The sequence below is a fragment of the Rhinopithecus roxellana genome, chromosome 15 (genome assembly GCF_007565055.1).
Source record: "Rhinopithecus roxellana isolate Shanxi Qingling chromosome 15, ASM756505v1, whole genome shotgun sequence".
NCBI classification, from domain to species: Eukaryota; Metazoa; Chordata; class Mammalia; order Primates; family Cercopithecidae; genus Rhinopithecus; species Rhinopithecus roxellana.
In genome coordinates this window covers 38,425,222-38,443,030 of record NC_044563.1, presented here as the reverse complement: position 1 = coordinate 38,443,030, position 17,809 = coordinate 38,425,222, and the positions used below count along the sequence as shown (strand labels likewise).

The 17,809-nt window shown below is 36.4% G+C and overlaps 1 protein-coding gene across 2 annotated transcripts in view; it reads right to left on the bottom strand.

The window, feature by feature from the left end:
- Nucleotides 1–12,921: 12,921 nt before the first annotated feature.
- SLC36A4 (solute carrier family 36 member 4) overlaps nucleotides 12,922–17,809 on the bottom strand; it is a 53,362-nt gene continuing 48,474 nt past the window's right edge. Inside the window, exon 11 of one of the 2 annotated variants that reach the window (XM_010357361.2) lies at nucleotides 12,922–17,546. In XM_010357361.2, coding sequence (XP_010355663.1) covers nucleotides 17,239–17,546 — 308 coding nt within the window. In that variant the 3' untranslated portion in view covers nucleotides 12,922–17,238. The remainder of the gene's footprint in view (nucleotides 17,547–17,809) is intronic. The other variant, XM_010357362.2, reaches the window with a different exon arrangement.

Genomic DNA, 17,809 nt, shown 5'->3' with positions numbered 1-17,809 from the left:
GGTTGTTTTCACCTTTTGGGTATTGTGAAGAATGCTGTAATTTTCATTTTGGATTGTTCATTGCAACTCTATTGAAATATAATTGATTTTTGAATACTGATATTGTATCCTACATTTCATTTATTAGTTCCAATAGTAATTTATTAGATTCTTTAGGATTTTCTATATTCTAGGTCATGTTATCTCCAAATAAAGATCCTTTTACTTCTTTCATTTCAATCTGAATGTCTTTTATTTCATTTTATTTCTATCTCAGTCAGTTAGGGCTACTAAAACAGAATACTGTAGAGTGGGTAGCTTAAATAACAGACATTTATTTCTTACAGTTTTGGAGGATTGGAAGTCCAAGATCAAGGCACCAGTATGGTCAGGTTCTTGGTGAATGCCATTTTTCTGGTTCACAGATAGCTGTCTTCTGTTGTATGGTGACAAGAGAGAGAGTGAGCTTTGGTCTCTTTGTCTCCTTTAAGGGCACTAATCCCATTCATGAGGGCTCCACCTTTGTGACCTAATTACCTCTCCAAAGCCCCAACTCCAAATACCATCACACTGGGGATTTAGGCTTCCAAACATGAATTTGGGAGGTGAGGGGATACAAGCATAAACATTCCATCTATAGTACTTGTCCAATTGCCCTGGCTAGAACTTCCAGCACAATGTTAAATAGAAGTGGTGAGAATGAGCAACTTTACCTTCTTCCTGATCTTAATGGGAAAGCATTCATTCTTTGGCCATTAAGCATCATGTCAGTTACAGATATTTTTTTTGCAGGTGTGCTTTATCACATTTCTGATTTGTTGAGAATTTTTATAATAAAAGGGTATATAATTTTGCCAAGTACTTTTTCTGCATCTGTTGAGATAACTGTATGGTTTTCATTTTTTAGTCTATCGATATGGTGTATCATGTTGGTTTTTGGATATTAAAACAACCTTGCCTTCCTGAGATAAATCTCACTTGGTTATGGCATATAAGTTTTTTATATGTTGTGGGATTCAGTTTTCTAGCACTTTGTTGAATATTTTGTGTCTATATCCATAAGGAAAATTTTCTTTTTGTGATGTCTTTGTTTGGTTTTCGTATAAGGTATTTGGTGTCTGGCATCATTGCATCAGTTTGGACATATTATCTGCTCTTCTATTTCTTTGAAATAATTTGTAAAGGATTTGTGTTAATTCTTTAAAACTAGCTCAGCTTTTAGAATTGGGGAGTGGGGTGAATGGGCATAGTTTTTCCATGGATAGACCTATGATTAATTTCCCTGTCTCTCACTTCTAGCTTCCATACCTGTAGGTCTGGGGCTCAGTGCTCCCCAGAGTTCAGCTGAGAGGACTGGCTCCCATTCCCACAGCAGCCCCTTCATGCTCACTTTCTGTGAGCTGCACTTTTTTCCTGCTCTGTTTATTTGCATACTTTCAATGGTTTATAATATTTCAGGAACCTTTTATTTGCTGATGACTCTCCTGCAATTCTCTTTGCTATAATGCATTTATTCCCTTTGATATCTCTACTGCTATTTCAAAGGGGACTCACAGAAGAGGCAAATGTGTGCTGAACCCACCATTTAATCATGAGATGAAAGCTCAGTGCTTAACGTAGAGATTAACACTTTGTAGCAGCTCCCTCAATGTTTGTGAGGTTGAAATGAATTAAATCCATTGTATTGGGACTTCAAAAACTGTATTATGTTATTTGTAGTACTGCTTTAAGTTTTTCATATTTACAAAATTGAAATATCATTTGATTTGCTTTTATATCTCTGAACATGCAACTCAAATAATCATTACATTTTAGACGTTTTCACTTAAATGATATATATATATTCTTTAGAAGGATTTTAATGATATATATGTATACACATGCATACATGTGTGTATGCATATACATACACGCACACATATATATCCAAAATATTGTAGCCATATTGAATTAACATTGAAATTATCATTGTATGTGACTTTTTATTCTTATTTGGGGGTCTTAATTGTAATAGAATGTTATCAAAATCTAAATTGTCTAAATAATTCTTACATTCAGGGAGATTTGAGATTGTTTGGTTTTTCCTTATTATAACTGCAGACATTTTAGACATCTGGATCTTGTTTCCAAATTTTTCTTAAAAATGAAAACCCTTAAAGACTTTCAGAAGTAATTTAGCCAATTTCTTTTGTCCTGAGCTGAAATCTTTAAATCTCTTGCAGGCATCTCAAGATAACTTACTCCATCTCTCGGTAAAACATTTCCATACTTATTGTACTCTCGAGAAATTCTTTTTTACATCTGACCTGTTCTGATTTGAGCTTGTCTCCTTTCTTTTACTCCCTGACATTTTTAAGGAGACTAGAACATCCTGGAAGCATTCACATAATCACCAAAGAATTTACTGCTTCATCATCTGACTTTTGAAAAGTGCCAAGAGCTATTATCGTTAAAGTTAAATAATGCCATAGGATGATAATTTGATCCACAACTGTTCAGTGTCATCTCCCTGTACAGAGAAGCAATGAAATATAATAAGTAATAAATTGGTTAAGGGCATGGGGTTTAGTGTTGGTCGTACTTAGATTTCTATCCCGGCTTCTCCACTTACTAGCATAGCTCCATACTTTCTTCAGTCTCAGTTTCCTCTTCTGTGAATTGGGATCACAATGCTGCTTCCCTCATATAGTAAGTAAGACTTCAACAAGACACTATGTATAAAGGGCCCCACCCATATAAAGGGCACCCATAGAGCCCTGTAACTATTTGTTTTTACTGTTTATTATCTATAGCAGACCCACTCTATTAAAGGAGAGCAATGAGATATCATGTAATAGATAATTGTCCTTATGAATTATTTAGGAGATAATGGGCCATGCTTATTGTTCTATGAGGCCAAATTTGAAGGTAATAATGGGAGTTTTATTTGTTTTTTAAAATGTTTCCTTAAGTCCAAATGAAGAGGGAAAACACTGAAGCTCTTTATAAACTTTAAAGAAATTTTATTCTTAATTACTTTTGGTTTTCCTCATTTTCACAGAAGTCAAGTGTCCTTAAGTCTTGCTGAGCTTGTCAAAAGCCTATAGATAATGATCCTTGGGTGGCAATTCTCAGCAACCAATGGCAGAGTAGCTGTTGGACATATTTGGAAAAATTCTTATTTTATTCTGTGCATTGGACCTCCATTAATGAAGACCAATAGAGAGGAAAGGGAACAGGATAAAATTAACAAGAAAGATACAAAAGAGAGGGATGAGACAGCATTTTAAAATTTAGGCTGCCAAAGGAGGCAAATTCTCTGCTGGGAGAAGCTAATGGAAGCAAGCATGAGGCCCACCATTTCATTCTGCTAGTGCCATCCTACGCTACCACAAAGAAGGGTCATCAATTTAAGACGATGACAACTACCCAGCTTGGAAACCATAGGCTGCAACTGGAAAACCCCAGAAATAAGGGAACATAATTGATGGGAACTAAAATCATCATGGAATCACCTCCTAAGTTTGATGTTTTTTAACTGTGAGCAGTAACTAAGCTAAAGCAGCAATTGATGGTGAAATTGAGCACAAAGGAATAGGGCTTCATTTGTGATTTGGAGGGATCTGCATCCTATTCTAAAAGTTTAGTTGCTTTCATTTTTACCTATTACGTCCAGAGATATTCATTCTAATATTGTATTAGACTACGGGTTTTACTTAAAAATACGAAACTTATAATAACTATTTACTTACAGCCATATCATAATTACATTTTTTTTTTTCTGTAGAGATGAGGTCTGTGTTGCCCAGGCTGGTGTTGAGCTCCTGGCCTCAAGAGATCCTCCTGCCTCGGCTTCATAAATTGCTGGGATTATAGACATGAGGCACTGTGCCTGGCCCATAATTAAATATTTAATGCTATTCCAACTTCCAGAAATTAAATCTCTTTAAGTGAGTATGGAAACTCAAGACAGCAAGTTTAATTACTGACTTAACCCTTTTATTTTTTATTTTTTATTTATTTTTTATTTTTAGACAGAGTCTCACTCTGTTGCCCAGGCTGGAGTACACTGGCACAATCTCAGCTCACTGCACCCTCCACCTCCCAGGTTCAAGCAATTCTTCTGCCTCAGCCTCCAGAGTAACTGGGATCACAGGCGCCTGCCACCATGCCTAGCTAATTTTTGTATTTTTAGTAGAGACGGGGTTTCACCATGTTGGTCAGGCTGGTTTCTTGACCTTAAGTGATCCATTCACCTTGGCTTCCCAAAGTGCTGAGATTACTGGCATGAGCCACTGCGCCCAGCCTGACTTTATCCTTTTAATGAAAAATGATAAAGTGCTGTAGTCAGAAGCTGTCAGTACTGCACTATTATTCTTTGCATCTGTTTCTCAATTCATCAAATGTTTATTGGCACCTTGCTGTGCTTGGAAGGACTTTTTAAATTTATTTCCATGGCTACATTTCCTGTATGATGCTGGCTTAATTTTGTCAATTAAAGTTTGAAGAGAAAAAGTGCATGCAAATTTCGGTATCAAAATACATGTGAGACATCATTTCATATTCCTCTCCATTGCCAAAGTTTCTCCTTTCTTTTTTCAAATGTTAAAAGATGAACGGACTGAATTCCTTCCACCTTAACTTTTTCAACTGACAAATAATAGTTGTACATACTTACGGGGTACAGAGATATTTCGATGTATATTCTCTATAGTGATCAGATTAGGTAGATTAGCATATCCATTATCTCAAACATTTATTGGTTCTTTGCCTTGGGAATGCTCAATATCCTTTGAGTTATTTGAAAATACATATTTTGTTGTTAACTCTAATCATCCTACAGTGGTATATAGCACTAGACCTTATTTCTCATATCTGTAACTTTTTATCCTTTAACAAATATCTCCCTATCCCTCCCTTCTCCCTACCATTCCCAGCCTCTAATATCCTCTGTCCTACTTTTTACTTCTATGATATCACCTTTTTTAACTTCCACGTGAGTGAGAACATGTGTTTAATTTTCTGTTCCTGGCTTATTTCACTTAACATAATGTCTTTCGGTTCCATCCACATTGCCGCAAATGACAGGATTTCCTTCTATCTCTTTAATAATATAATGTAGTCCTCAATTACTGTCTCGTTTTAGGCTCCCCTGTTGAGGCTGCTTGGTTTGGATCACAGCGCTAATAAGATCAGCATCTCATCTGTTTCAGTCTCTCATGAGTCATTTTCTTCATTAAGGGAATGACAGGAGGGAATGTGTGAAGAAATTTCATTGTCTGTTAATTGTGTACCTGATTCTGGCTCTCTAATGTTGATGACTGAAAACGTGTGGACAGTTCAGTCTGAGCCCATTGCTACTAACTTCTCAAACTTCTTCACCAAAGATGCTTCTTAGGATGGCAGAGTGCAAATGTGGGTTCTCAGGAGTCCATAGTATAACTTCAACTGGAATCCTTAAACTCAAAATTTCTTTGAAGTATTAAAATTCACATGCTTTTTGGATCTTAAGCAATAGCATAATTGATTTTTAATATAAAATAACATTTCCTCTTTCTGGGCACACGTTGGAATTAATAACATAGGGCCATGTGATTAGGTTCTAGGTAACAGGAAGTGGGTAGAAGTGATGTACCCTTCTTCTAGGCCTGGCCATAAGAGCTCATGCATGGTTGCCTGTGCTTTTTCATCCTCTTCTGTGGGGACGCTAGAGGCCATGTGTTCAGTATGGTAATGACACAGGTGCAAAGAGCCGGGATCCTGCATCCCTATGTGGAGGCAATGAGCTTGATAATACAGCACATTGTGACATGAGAAAGAAATAAACTTTTATTATGTTAAGCCACTAGGATTTTAGGGGTGGTTTGTTCCAGCAGCTATATTAATTGTCATGATTAATACACTATGATAACAATTTTTTCCTATCAGCCATATTCATCAAGATGCAGTTTCATTGAGTTAATCAATTTTGAAAATGGGGCTGAATTGAAGAATGGTGAACAGACTTAGTGTCTAGGAAACTTATCTCCTCTTTCTTACTGTTGAAATATTTCCAGCCCCAGACTTACAAAAACATGTGGATACCAAAAATAGTTGTTTTTTTTTTTTTTTTTTTTTTTCATTTCTTTCTTTTTTCACAAATAGCAATGAACTCTATCAGGGTAACCATTGAGAGAATATGTCCAGAATACCATGGGGGGAAAATGCAGTATTTTAAGTTTGGGTTGAAATTTTGGCAAGTGAATCTTCTTGTCAAAAAGAAAAATTATTTGCATTCTTCGGCAGATTTAGAAGGTTTCTGACCCACTGCCCTTCTGTCTCAATATTAAAACATGATATTTAACACTAATGTGATCATTTCTCTCTTATATATTAGGTCTCAAAAGATTAATCTTCCTCAAAAATCTGTTGTTTTCATCAAAAGCAAATCCTAGAACTTGTAACACTCCCACTCATGTACCTATTCTTAACACATTTCCAATGTCCCTGGACACAACCAGAAAAAACCATTTGAGGACAATCTTTCACCATATTCAGGCATTGTGTAGTCTAGACAATTCCCAGACTCATTCATTCCACCAACAATCTCTCACCAGCAACAATCTATCTTTGTTATCCCCAAACCACTTGGTTGTTAAGTGGACTCTTGGACCATTAACTTTAAGTGAACAGAAAGAGACATGACACATATTTAAATTATAAAAACTGAAGGTAATATTAAAAGTAAGAAAAATTATTTCATGTCAGTAGAAGATGGCTGATCTCACTGTTAACCTTTCACTAGGTTTTTGGCTCAATAGAAGCATTACGTTCTACATGCAGTATGTTTCTTTCCTGCCTCTTTATTGCTACTAAGTTAAAGAACTTAAAATTACAATGATAGGTCATTAGGAATGTCAGCAAGTGATCGAGGGCTTCATCTGATAATTCTGTTATCAGAATGTTATCTCAGTCCAGCTCAAACATGGACAGGGAATGAATGGAGAGATTTATGAGTGAGCAGTACCTTGAAAACTCTTAAGTCCACAATGGAATCAAAACCTGGAAGTTTGATTGGTTTTACTTGGGCTTAGTGACAAATTCCTAATCTACTCTGATTACATTGCACTCTTTAGGGCATGGGTCCCATGGCCCATTAGGAACAGACCACACAGCAAAAGGTGAGCAGCTGGCAAGCATTACCACCTGAGCTCTGCCTCATGTCAGATCAACAGCAGCATTAGATTCTCATAGGAGCGGGGACTCTTTCATGAACTGTGCATGCAAGGGGTGTAGGCTGTGCGCCTCTTATTGGAATCTGGTAATGCCTGATGATCTGAAATGGAACAGATTCACCCCAAAACCAACCCCCCGACCCCATCTGTGGAAAAATCGTCCTCCATAAAACTGGTCTCTGGTGCCAGAAATGTTGGGAACCACGCTGTAGAGCAATTCTTTATATTCTATTGTGGCATCTTGATGTATTTTTTAAAGCATCCCCAAGATTTCATTGTTTTGTTTTCTCTAATGAGAAAGAAAATAATCAAGTATTGGGGATAAGTCAAATTCCTAGTGACTGAGGCATTTGTTCCACAGCTTGTTTTGTTTTAATCCCAACCCTTTACCCTCATCATTGGAAATTGGCAAAAGTTTATCCCCAAAGTGGTAAGTTCTGGCTTGTCAAGATAATTAAGGCTATTGCTAAGATACACCACATTTGAAGTGATAGAAACGGTCTTTACTGGCATTATCAGTGTCATGGAGAAATTTTCCCATCCATGATTTTTCAGGTCCTAAGATGTTTCCCCCTGGCAACCAACATTTTTTTTTCTGAGAGAAAAAATATATATCTGTAGTCACTGCCCATCTTCTGGCAGAATGTGTTGAAAGGTGTACACTCAAGAACTGCAAGATGATCAGAATTATTATTTTCACTGTTTCCTTGAACATCATACTTCAGTCAGGAGGTACTATGGTAGACTGCTAGTTAACCTCTGAAAAACAATTAGTGTGTGGATTTGCATTTAGGGGCTACTCTCCTAACCTTGTAATGATCTGGGCCTCTGTCGGAATTGAGTACAACACATCTTTTCCCATCTATGTAGTGCCTCCAAAGCAATTTTAATTTTAGAAAATATCTTCTCCTATGGTTTGGATTTTCTGCATCACAATAACCAGAAGTCACTAAGCAGTTCATATCTATACAACAGTGGCTAAAAAGCAAAATCTCTGCCAGTATGCATTTGATGGGCATCATTGATTATGTGTGATTTCCAGCAGTTCGTTTCAGTATAATACTTACCAGCCATTAACACTGGGTGGCTAGTTTTCCAAGAGTATCCTAAAAAGGGTGACCCAGATAGGTTTTTGCTGTGCAAAGTGTTATATTGATGCCTCTTGTCCTCTTCCAGTGGCTAAATTTATCTGTTTTATACTGAAAAGTACTAATACTGGTTGGTTGAGGTAATTTTTTTTTCCACAGAGCACACTCTGCTGTATGTGCAAACTACATACTTGAGCAACATCTCATGAAAGGCAATGCGCTGGAGCAAATGCATTTTCAGTTACATAATTCCCACTTCCAGGCACTCATTGAGATTCTTATTTTCTACTTTTTGAGCTATTTCTATACAATGGCCACCTTGGCCAGGCCACATTTCCCAACACAGAGATTATCATTCTTGCTTAGCATTGAGTGGGCTCCGTTTATGACATATACCAGAATGCACCAGACAATAGGTAGGTTCTCAAAACAGCCAGAGAATGCCCTCTTTTGTGAGAAGATCCACAAAAAACTACTGAATAAATGATTCTTTTACAAGCAGGGAACCTTTAGGCATCAAAAATTTAGAAAAATAGCTCTGGGTGTTATGCTTTTGTCTTCTTAGAAAAGGATCACTTGCAGTACAGGTTACATCTAATTTTACAAACAATGGGTAGAAAGTATAACTGATTTATTTCCAAAATTTAATCTGCTCATGTAAAACACAGAAACAGAAAGGGCTGTGAGGGTTTTTAATTTTTTCCTTCTTACAGACTTCACATACATTACTTGTGAATATGTTTTTAAGATTTGTCTGATTCATATGATTTTCTGTAAGACACTCAGACATGGATGTCTTTGCTTTACAGTATTGTAGCCTGCTGAACAAAGTGGAAAAGGTTGGTCACATTCATTCAACAAAAAGACATAGGGGCAGAGGACAGACAGCACAGAAAGCACGGTTTTGCCCCTGCACTTGAAGATTTTAAGTACCAGAGCTCTAATATGGGCTTTTCTGTCCATTCATTCGTTCAACAAAATTTTTTGAGTGTCTGCTATGTGCCTGACATTCTTCTAGTACTGTATTTTCAGAATTGAACATAATTGATCAAACTACCTCACTCATGGAGCTCAGAGTGTCTAGGGGAGGGCAGAGAAGTAACGAAAAAATGAAGGAATATGTAACTCACTCTAGGTACAGGTATGGATGTATGTGAAGGCTTCCTAGTAGAAGAGCCTCCTAAACTGAATCTTAAGAAAGAATTGACCAGGGAGGGAGAAGGAAATCATTTTAGTATGAGAAGGTTCTGGAGTCATGCAGATGAAACAGTGTGTGTACTGTGCTTGTGGTGCTGACAGCAGTTTGGCATTGCTGCAACTTTTGGGGTGAGGCAGGGAGTGAGGCCAGCTACAGTACCACATTAAAGAGCTCGATCTTTGTACAACCAAGACTGGAGAAGACAGTAGATTTAAGAAAGTGACAAGATCAGATTTTCAAGCACCTATTCTGTGCTCTTCTGGGGTACTGCTGGGTGTGGGAGCTACAAAGATAAGAAGACACTACAGGTCCATGATCTGAGGTGCTCACTTCTGCACTGCCCACTCACCTCTTTTTTTCTTTTTGGTCTATTTTACTTTCTTATTCAACTCTACACCTGCTCTCCCTTGATTCACACCCAGCACACCCTTCCTCTCCCTTCAGTGCAGGTTGGGCATTTGGTGGCCAGTCCCAGTCCTTTTGCACAGAGATCCAGCATGCAGAATAACAAAACTATTTCATAACTCCTCTGCAAGGCAGACATATTAGCTTTAGTTTCTATCATTAATACCTGCTAGTCCCATGCTTCATGGCACGAGAAAACTGATGACCAAAAGTCCCAATTCCCTCACATTTTAAGCCATCAAACAAATCTACCTTTACAGGGAAACTTGAAACCAAATCTGTTCTTTAAAAACCAATGCACAACAGACACATAAACCAATGGAATAGAATAGAGAACACAGAAACAACACCACACATCTAAAACCATCTGATCTTTGACAAACCTGACAAAACAAGCAATGGGGAAAGGACTCCCTATTCAACAAATGGTACTGGGAGAACTGGCTAGCCATATGCAGAAAACTGAAAGCGAACCCCTTCCTTACACCATATACAAAAATTAACTCAAGATGGATTAAAGACTTAAATGTAACACCCAAAACTATAAAAACCCTAGAAGAAAATCTAGGCAATAGCAGTCAGGACATAGGCACTGGCGAAGATTTCATGACAAAATCACCAAAAGCAATTGCAGCAAAAGCAAAAAATGACAAGTGGTATCTAAACTAAAGAGCTTATGCACAGCAAAAGAAACTAGCATCAGAGTGAACAGGCAACCTACAGAGTGGGAGAAAATTTTTGCAATCTATCCATCTGACAAAGGACTAATATCCAAAATCTACAAGGAACTTAAATCTACAAGAAAAAAACAACTATACTAAAAAGTGGGCAAAGGATATGAACAGACACTTTTCAAAAGAAGACATTTATGTGGCCAAGAAATATATGGAAAAAAACTCATCATCACCGATCATTCAAGAAATGCAAATCAAAACCTAAATGAAAGGCCAGGCGCGGTGGCTCACGCCTGTAATCCTAGCACTTTGGGAGGCCGAGGCGGGCGGATCACGAGGTCAGGAGATCGAGACCATCCAGGCTAACATGGTCAAGCCCTGTCTCTACTAAAAATACAAAAAAATTAGCCGGGCATGATGGCAGCCCCCTGTAGTCCCAGCTACTCGGGAGGCTGAGGCAGGAGAATGGCGTGAACCCGGGAGGCAGAGCTTGCAGCCAGCCAAGACAGTGCCACTGCACTCCAGCCTGGGCAGCAGAGCGAGACTCCATCTCAAAAAAACAAAAACCTAAATGAGATACCATCTTATGCCAGTCAGAATGGCAATTATTAAACAGTCAGGAAATAAAAGATACTGGCGAGGTTGCACAGAAGTAGGAATGCCTTTACACTGTTGGTGGGAATGTAAATTAGTTCAACTATTGTGGAAGACAGTGTGCAATTCCTCAAAGATCTAGAACTAGAAATACCATTTGACCCAGCAATCCCATTACTGGGTAAATACCCAAAAGAATATAAATCACTGCATTACAAAGATACATGCATGAGTATGTTCAGTGCAGCATGCTTCACAATAGCAAAGACCTGGAATCAACGCAACTGCCAATCAATGATAGACTAAAGAAAACGTGGTACATATACACCATGGAATACTATGAAACCATAAAAAGGAACGCCACCATGGAATACTATGCAGCCATAAAAAGGAACAAGATTATGTCCTTCGTAGGGACATGGATGGAGCTGGAAGCCATTATCCTCAGCAAACTAACGAAGGGGACACAAAACCAAACACTGCATGGTCTCACTTATAAGTGGGAGCTGAACAATGAGAACACATGGACACAGGCAGGGGAACAACACACACTGGGGCCTGTTTGGGGGTGGGGTGGGAGGAGGGAGAGCATTAGGAAAAATAGCTAATGCATGCTGGGCTTAGGTGATGCATTGAGACGTGCAGCAAACCACCATAGCACACGTTTACCTATGTAACAAACCTGCACATCCTACACATGTACCCCAGGACTTAAAATAAAACAATGCACAACCTTTCCAAAAGAAAGCTTTCTCCAATAATTCATAAAGGTTTCTTTAGAAAATGTTGTGCATTGGTTTTTAAATGACAGAATAGTACCTTGTTCTACCAGTTATAGTACCAACCATCTTTATTTTTTTTCCTCCATCAAGTACCCCACAGGGCTTTTCATTGCAGTTTACAAGCACCTAGTCCTATCCCTATCTAATTTGGGGTGTGTGTGTGTGTCTTTGTGTTCTTTCTGTTGCTTGCCAGAAGCATGTACTACTACTAAGGCTTTATCAACGTCCTGTTCCCAAAACCATTTCTGCTTATTCCTCTCACATCCCTCCTTTCACTAGTCATTTAAAAACAGTAAAACCTATTTCTTTATCCTGACATTATGGTTCCATTTTCCACAAATCTCCTTGTCTTGGCCCAGAAGCATATTTTGTAGAGCTGCAATTAAAATTTATGTATTTTTTAATTTCCCAAATTATCAGTCCTCAGTATACATTTGGTGTAATATAATCTTCATTGTATTCCAGGTTATCATAATTTATGATCCCTCTCTTGCTGAACATGCAGGTTGTTTCCAATTTTTCACATTAAAACACAATGCTGTCACACACCTTTAGGCATAGCAGCTCTCTTCTGTGAACTATGATATGTCTTTATGCTAAGTTCACAAGAGCAGGATTACTAATGTGAAGGTATAAATATCTTTATGATCTTTTATTACAGGATTGGCATAATGCTTTCCAAAAGCAAACAAAATGATTGATACATATTCTTGACCTTACAAAAGCAGTAAATTAAATCATGAATGCAGCATCTGCAGACAGCTCATCCTGCATTCATGCTGCAGGAAGTTCAGGTCACAGTTTTGAGTGTGTTCTTTCATTTTTAATCAACTTCTGCTCTTAAATCTTAGAAGTACACAGTATCAACTTCCAGCATAACCGAGAATTAACCATAAAGACCAATTAAAATGTTATTATGAGAATATTATACTAGTGCCATTTTTAGCTTATGACACTTATAAATGTCATTTAACCTTATAAAAGAAAAATGTATCTAAAAGGCAACCACAACCAAAATATTTTATTGAAAATTCAGAAAAGTTACAATACTTTAAGACAGAGTTTCATATTCTGTTATAAAGAAAAATGTTAAAAGAATTGACTTGAGTGCAATGATATTTAGGTTTCATTCAAACTAACAAAATCATTTTGAAAAACAAAAATCCACCCACAGCTGAATTTCTTCGGGGTGTAAACATGTATTTTCTTGTTATCAAGAAAACTCTAAGGAAATATTTTTAGTGTTCTTTTCAAAACAGCACCTTTCTGGACCCAATTTGAACAGCAAATTAGTATTCGTATCTAGTTCACATAGATTACTGATTTGTGTGTGTGTCTGCATATACTTGTGCACACATGCATGTAGGAACTAATTTTAATATGAAATTTTAAGAATCAGAGTGATTTGCTATTTCACTTATCATAGGGCAATAAATAGCATTTCTAGCCATTTCTTGAGCATGTTTCCTTATCTCATAGGTCAAAACCAATCAGTTTCAGAAAGTTTAGCCTAGTAAGTGCCAATGGCATAAACAAGACTAACCATAATGCTGCCAAAGTATTAACTATTACAGTCAGGAATTTAATGTTAGGAAGTATACTACTATACTTTTCGGATCCAAGTTTCTCAAATTTTCTTATTAAGGGAAGCCAGGTGAGCCAAAAAGATCGGATTCATTTTTTAGAAAGTCATTATTGTATATTATCAATGTTCTATATTTTTACCAAGTTATTCCTCAACAGATGGTATTCAGCCACTGATGTTATTTAAATAATTTTATTTATTTACATTAGCTCTATTTCAAATCTTCTCCCTTTTAATGAAGAAATTAGGTCAAGACCTAATTTGTGTATGCTGTCAGTAAACAGATCCACTACTCAGATGCTGTACTGAAATCTATGAGAAGACATAAGTCAGTCATAGTAAGACTTGTGCCTTGCCACAGCTAGAAATGGCACTAATACTTTTAATATTTCAAGTAATATTTTATAGTATTTTGCAGTTAAAGAGATTTTACATAACTACTGTGAAACTACTAAGATTAGGCACTGTTAGGAAATTCAAAACATGCACATTGACATACAACACTTGTAAATATGTAAGTGCATTGTCTAGGCAAGATGCAGAAATCATTTTAATAAAGGAGAATTTAGTGAGAATACGACTAAATATAATGTGGCATTTGCTAATACAGACTTGTTTTCATTTGGTAACACCATCTAAACTGGTTTTTAACCAAGAATATGCTGTATCTCTTATTTTCTTAATTGTAAAGAAATCTGGCCATGTGGGGAAAAGAAGATCCTCTGAAAAAAACATCTGAGAACCAGTGTTTTGACAAGTTGACTCCGATACTGATGAAACTCTTGGGTGTAAGGGAACAGTGATAACTGACTTGGAACGGAGCTCAATTAGAGGTAAATAAAGCTTTCCTTTCTTCCCCCTCAGTAGCAAAAAAAGGCTCTCAGGCCACTGATTAACTTTCAGGGAATAGTTCTTCACTGTGGTGGCTGACAAAATGCTGAAGTCACTTTAGTCACGGTGTGATGATCCAAAAGCGATGAGATACAAAATTTGACAGGTGCAATCACTCTAATTTCTCCAGGCTCCCAAAATAAAAGCAAGAGCTGGTATAATCAAAATATCATCTCCAAAATCTTTAGGAAATTTTATGACTCATTAAAGCTAAATGTTCAGAGAAAAAATTACCCACTGGTTATTTTTGCAAATAAAATGTATCATCAAATACCCTTAATAAGAATACATTTAAGCTTTCCATCTAAATAGTGTTTCTTGTTGAGAATTAAAACTTTCTTCCTATTTAGCCCCTCTTCTTTTCTGCAGTCTAACTTTTCCTTGTATTTAAAGTATTCATCATTTATTGAATTTAGTACTGGATGTTGATTCCACATTCTTATCGCTGAAGGAAGCCTGGCTGATAATATGCTCAAGATGTGTTTGTGCTGAATTTAAAATTTATTGCTATGATCAACTATTCAAATTTCATTGCATCTGATGAATTCCATAAGGAAAATAAACAATGGGCCAAAGTGTAAAAGTGAAATAATACACAGACTAGAAATACTATCTGAACACAGGTGACAAAAACCTAGGGCTGCTTCCTATTAAATAATTTTCAACTCATTTTATATCAAGCTATAAAGTTTTTTAAACATCTAATTCAAGATTATATAATACTAGTTTCAGTGAAGATTCGTTTTCCTATAACTTCTTCTGCATTCTCTTAGTGTGACTAAAGGCTCAGTGTAACAGATTTGATATAAAAGTACCTCAAACAATTACTGTTGATACCTAATGTGAATGGCTAACAAAGTTTTGATTCTTATGACTTTGTACCAAAATAAAGCTTCTGATATATCTTTAGGATTGTATTTGATGATCAGTTAATGATATAAGCAAAAAATACTTGAACTAAGTTAACATTTACATATAAAAATAGAGAATATATACAACTATAGTGATCTTGATGATATCTTCAAGTATAGTATACTAACAAACTAGAGTATCACCAGCTTGGGTAAACAGTTTATGTTTTAAAGTATGAATTTTTTTAAGTCAGGAGACAATTCTATTATTAATAATTTTCATTTTCCCTGTGGAGATTATCTTGGTTAATAATCTGAAAAATATGGAATAATTAGAAGTTATTTGTCTGAAAGCAGCATGGAGTGTCTCAATATTTAGAAGGGGGTTTATTATCTTGATTTTTTCTAAGCATGAATCTCTTCATGGTTTATGATTCTTGTATACATATTTTTTTTAGTTTTTGTTTTAAGAGTTGGGATCTCCCTCTGTTACTCAGGCTGGAGTGCAGTGGCACATTCATAGCTTACCACACCCTCAAACTCCTGTGCTCAAGGGATTCTCCTGCTTTAGCCTCCTGAGTAGCTGGGACTACAGGTACATGCCACTATGTCAAGCTTTTTAAAATTTTTATGTTTTATAGAGTCGAGGTCTCACTATGTTGCCCAGGCTGGTCTCGAGCTCTTGGTCTCTCAAGTGATCCTCCCAACTTATCCTCCAGAATAGCTGGGATTACAAGCACAGACCACCACACCCAGCTGATTCTTTTATTCTGCTCATAATAAATAAAAGGCTGTGATAAGAAAAGCCACAGGGCTGGAAAGAGTCCACAAATCCTCTGTTTTCTGAGGTGTCTATTTTCTGCCATTCAGGAGGATGGTGCCTACAAAACTCAGGAAAGGAAGGTAATAATAAAAAAAGCTCAAGCCACAAATAGTATAGCTGGACACACATCTTACTAGCCAGGAGTTTCACCAGCAAGTGGTCTCTATTCTGTTTTAAAAGAACATAGCTTCTTTCTCTTGCTGAGGTTTATATGGCCACAGTGTAGGTTTCTTAGAGTTCTCTGATTTTCTGCTCAGGTCACATATACTATTAAAAATCATGAATTCATTTTCAACGTATTAAAATATAATCAAATAGATGCAATACTAAAATTAAGCTGAACATAATTTATTCTTTTCCTTGGACATGATATGAGAAATAAAACATCCTGGCCTGGGAGTCAGAAGATTAGGTTCTCTTAATCTCAAGGTTGAGTGGTCTTGACCAAGTTACTCAACATTTCTAGGCCTCCATTTCCTCTGACGAAAAATAAGGAAGTTGCACTGGATAACTTTTAAAGTCTGTTTTCAAATTTCATTGAAACACTAAGTCATGATCTTGAACAGTGCCTCTTGATTATGAAGATCAACTACCATTAGAATGTAAAATTAATTCTAATGCTTGCAATTTTCTGATGCTTATATTACATTAAAATGGGAGTTTTCTATACTTCCAGGAGCTAATCATTAGTATTTGGCTACTAAAAACATAATTTGAGTTTTTTTTTTTTCTTTACATTATACATAAAGTTTACTTTGGCATTCACAGGGATGATCTGGAGAGAGCTTTCTGTTATGTATGTTCTTATTTTATTCTCTTATTGTTGAAATCCTATTCCCTTCTCAAGTGAGAGGCAAAAGAGATATCTTGGTTAAGGTATTTCTTACTGAGATAAAAGAATAATAGAAGTATTCTTATTCTTTAATTTTTTTTACATTTTAATTTTTTCAATTTTCAGAACTTAATTTTTGAAACTATTGCTAATACTTAAAAGCAAGGATTTGTCATAGGTTTACCACTACTGGTAAAGAGCTATGATTACTTCCAAAATAATAATACTATGCCAAAGAAAACAGTTTGTTACCATTTTTAAGTACATGGCAATGTATTTTACTAGTTATCTTGATAATTTTCAGAAATGAGACAAAAATAGAAGACTCATGATTCTGCTTTTACTATTTCAAACCAGATGTTAAGCATGTTGAATTCAAATTTAGAAAAGGACTTTGTGGAGTGCCAGCTACAACTTTGGGAGTAGGATAAATAATTTCTTCAACAGTTATATATGTACCTAGTAAGAAGCCAACAACTCCAATGAATGCTATAGAAATATTTTTCAGGACCATCCATATATTATAATGTTCCTTAGAAAATGTAAGAATTTCAACCAAAGGTGGCAAGATTAGGGCCAATGTGCTGCTGCTCACAGCTCCAACGAAGGAAATCACAATGTCTAAACGAGGAATAAGAATTGCTCCGGCACCTAGAAAATGAAAATACATTTATTTTTCTTATTTAAATGTTTGTTACTTACCTGAATACTAAAAGTAGGTGACATTTCCTAGACTTTCACTTGTCAACAGTTTCTCATGTAAACAACTTTCAATGTTTTGCTTTGAAATTCTGGGCAAAGAGGTTTTGATAGTTTATTTCCAAAGCATTTACATTACTTTGCCCATACAGCTCAATAATGCACAAGACATGCAGTGGTCGGACATAAATAAATGAGAGAGAAGAGATAGCTAT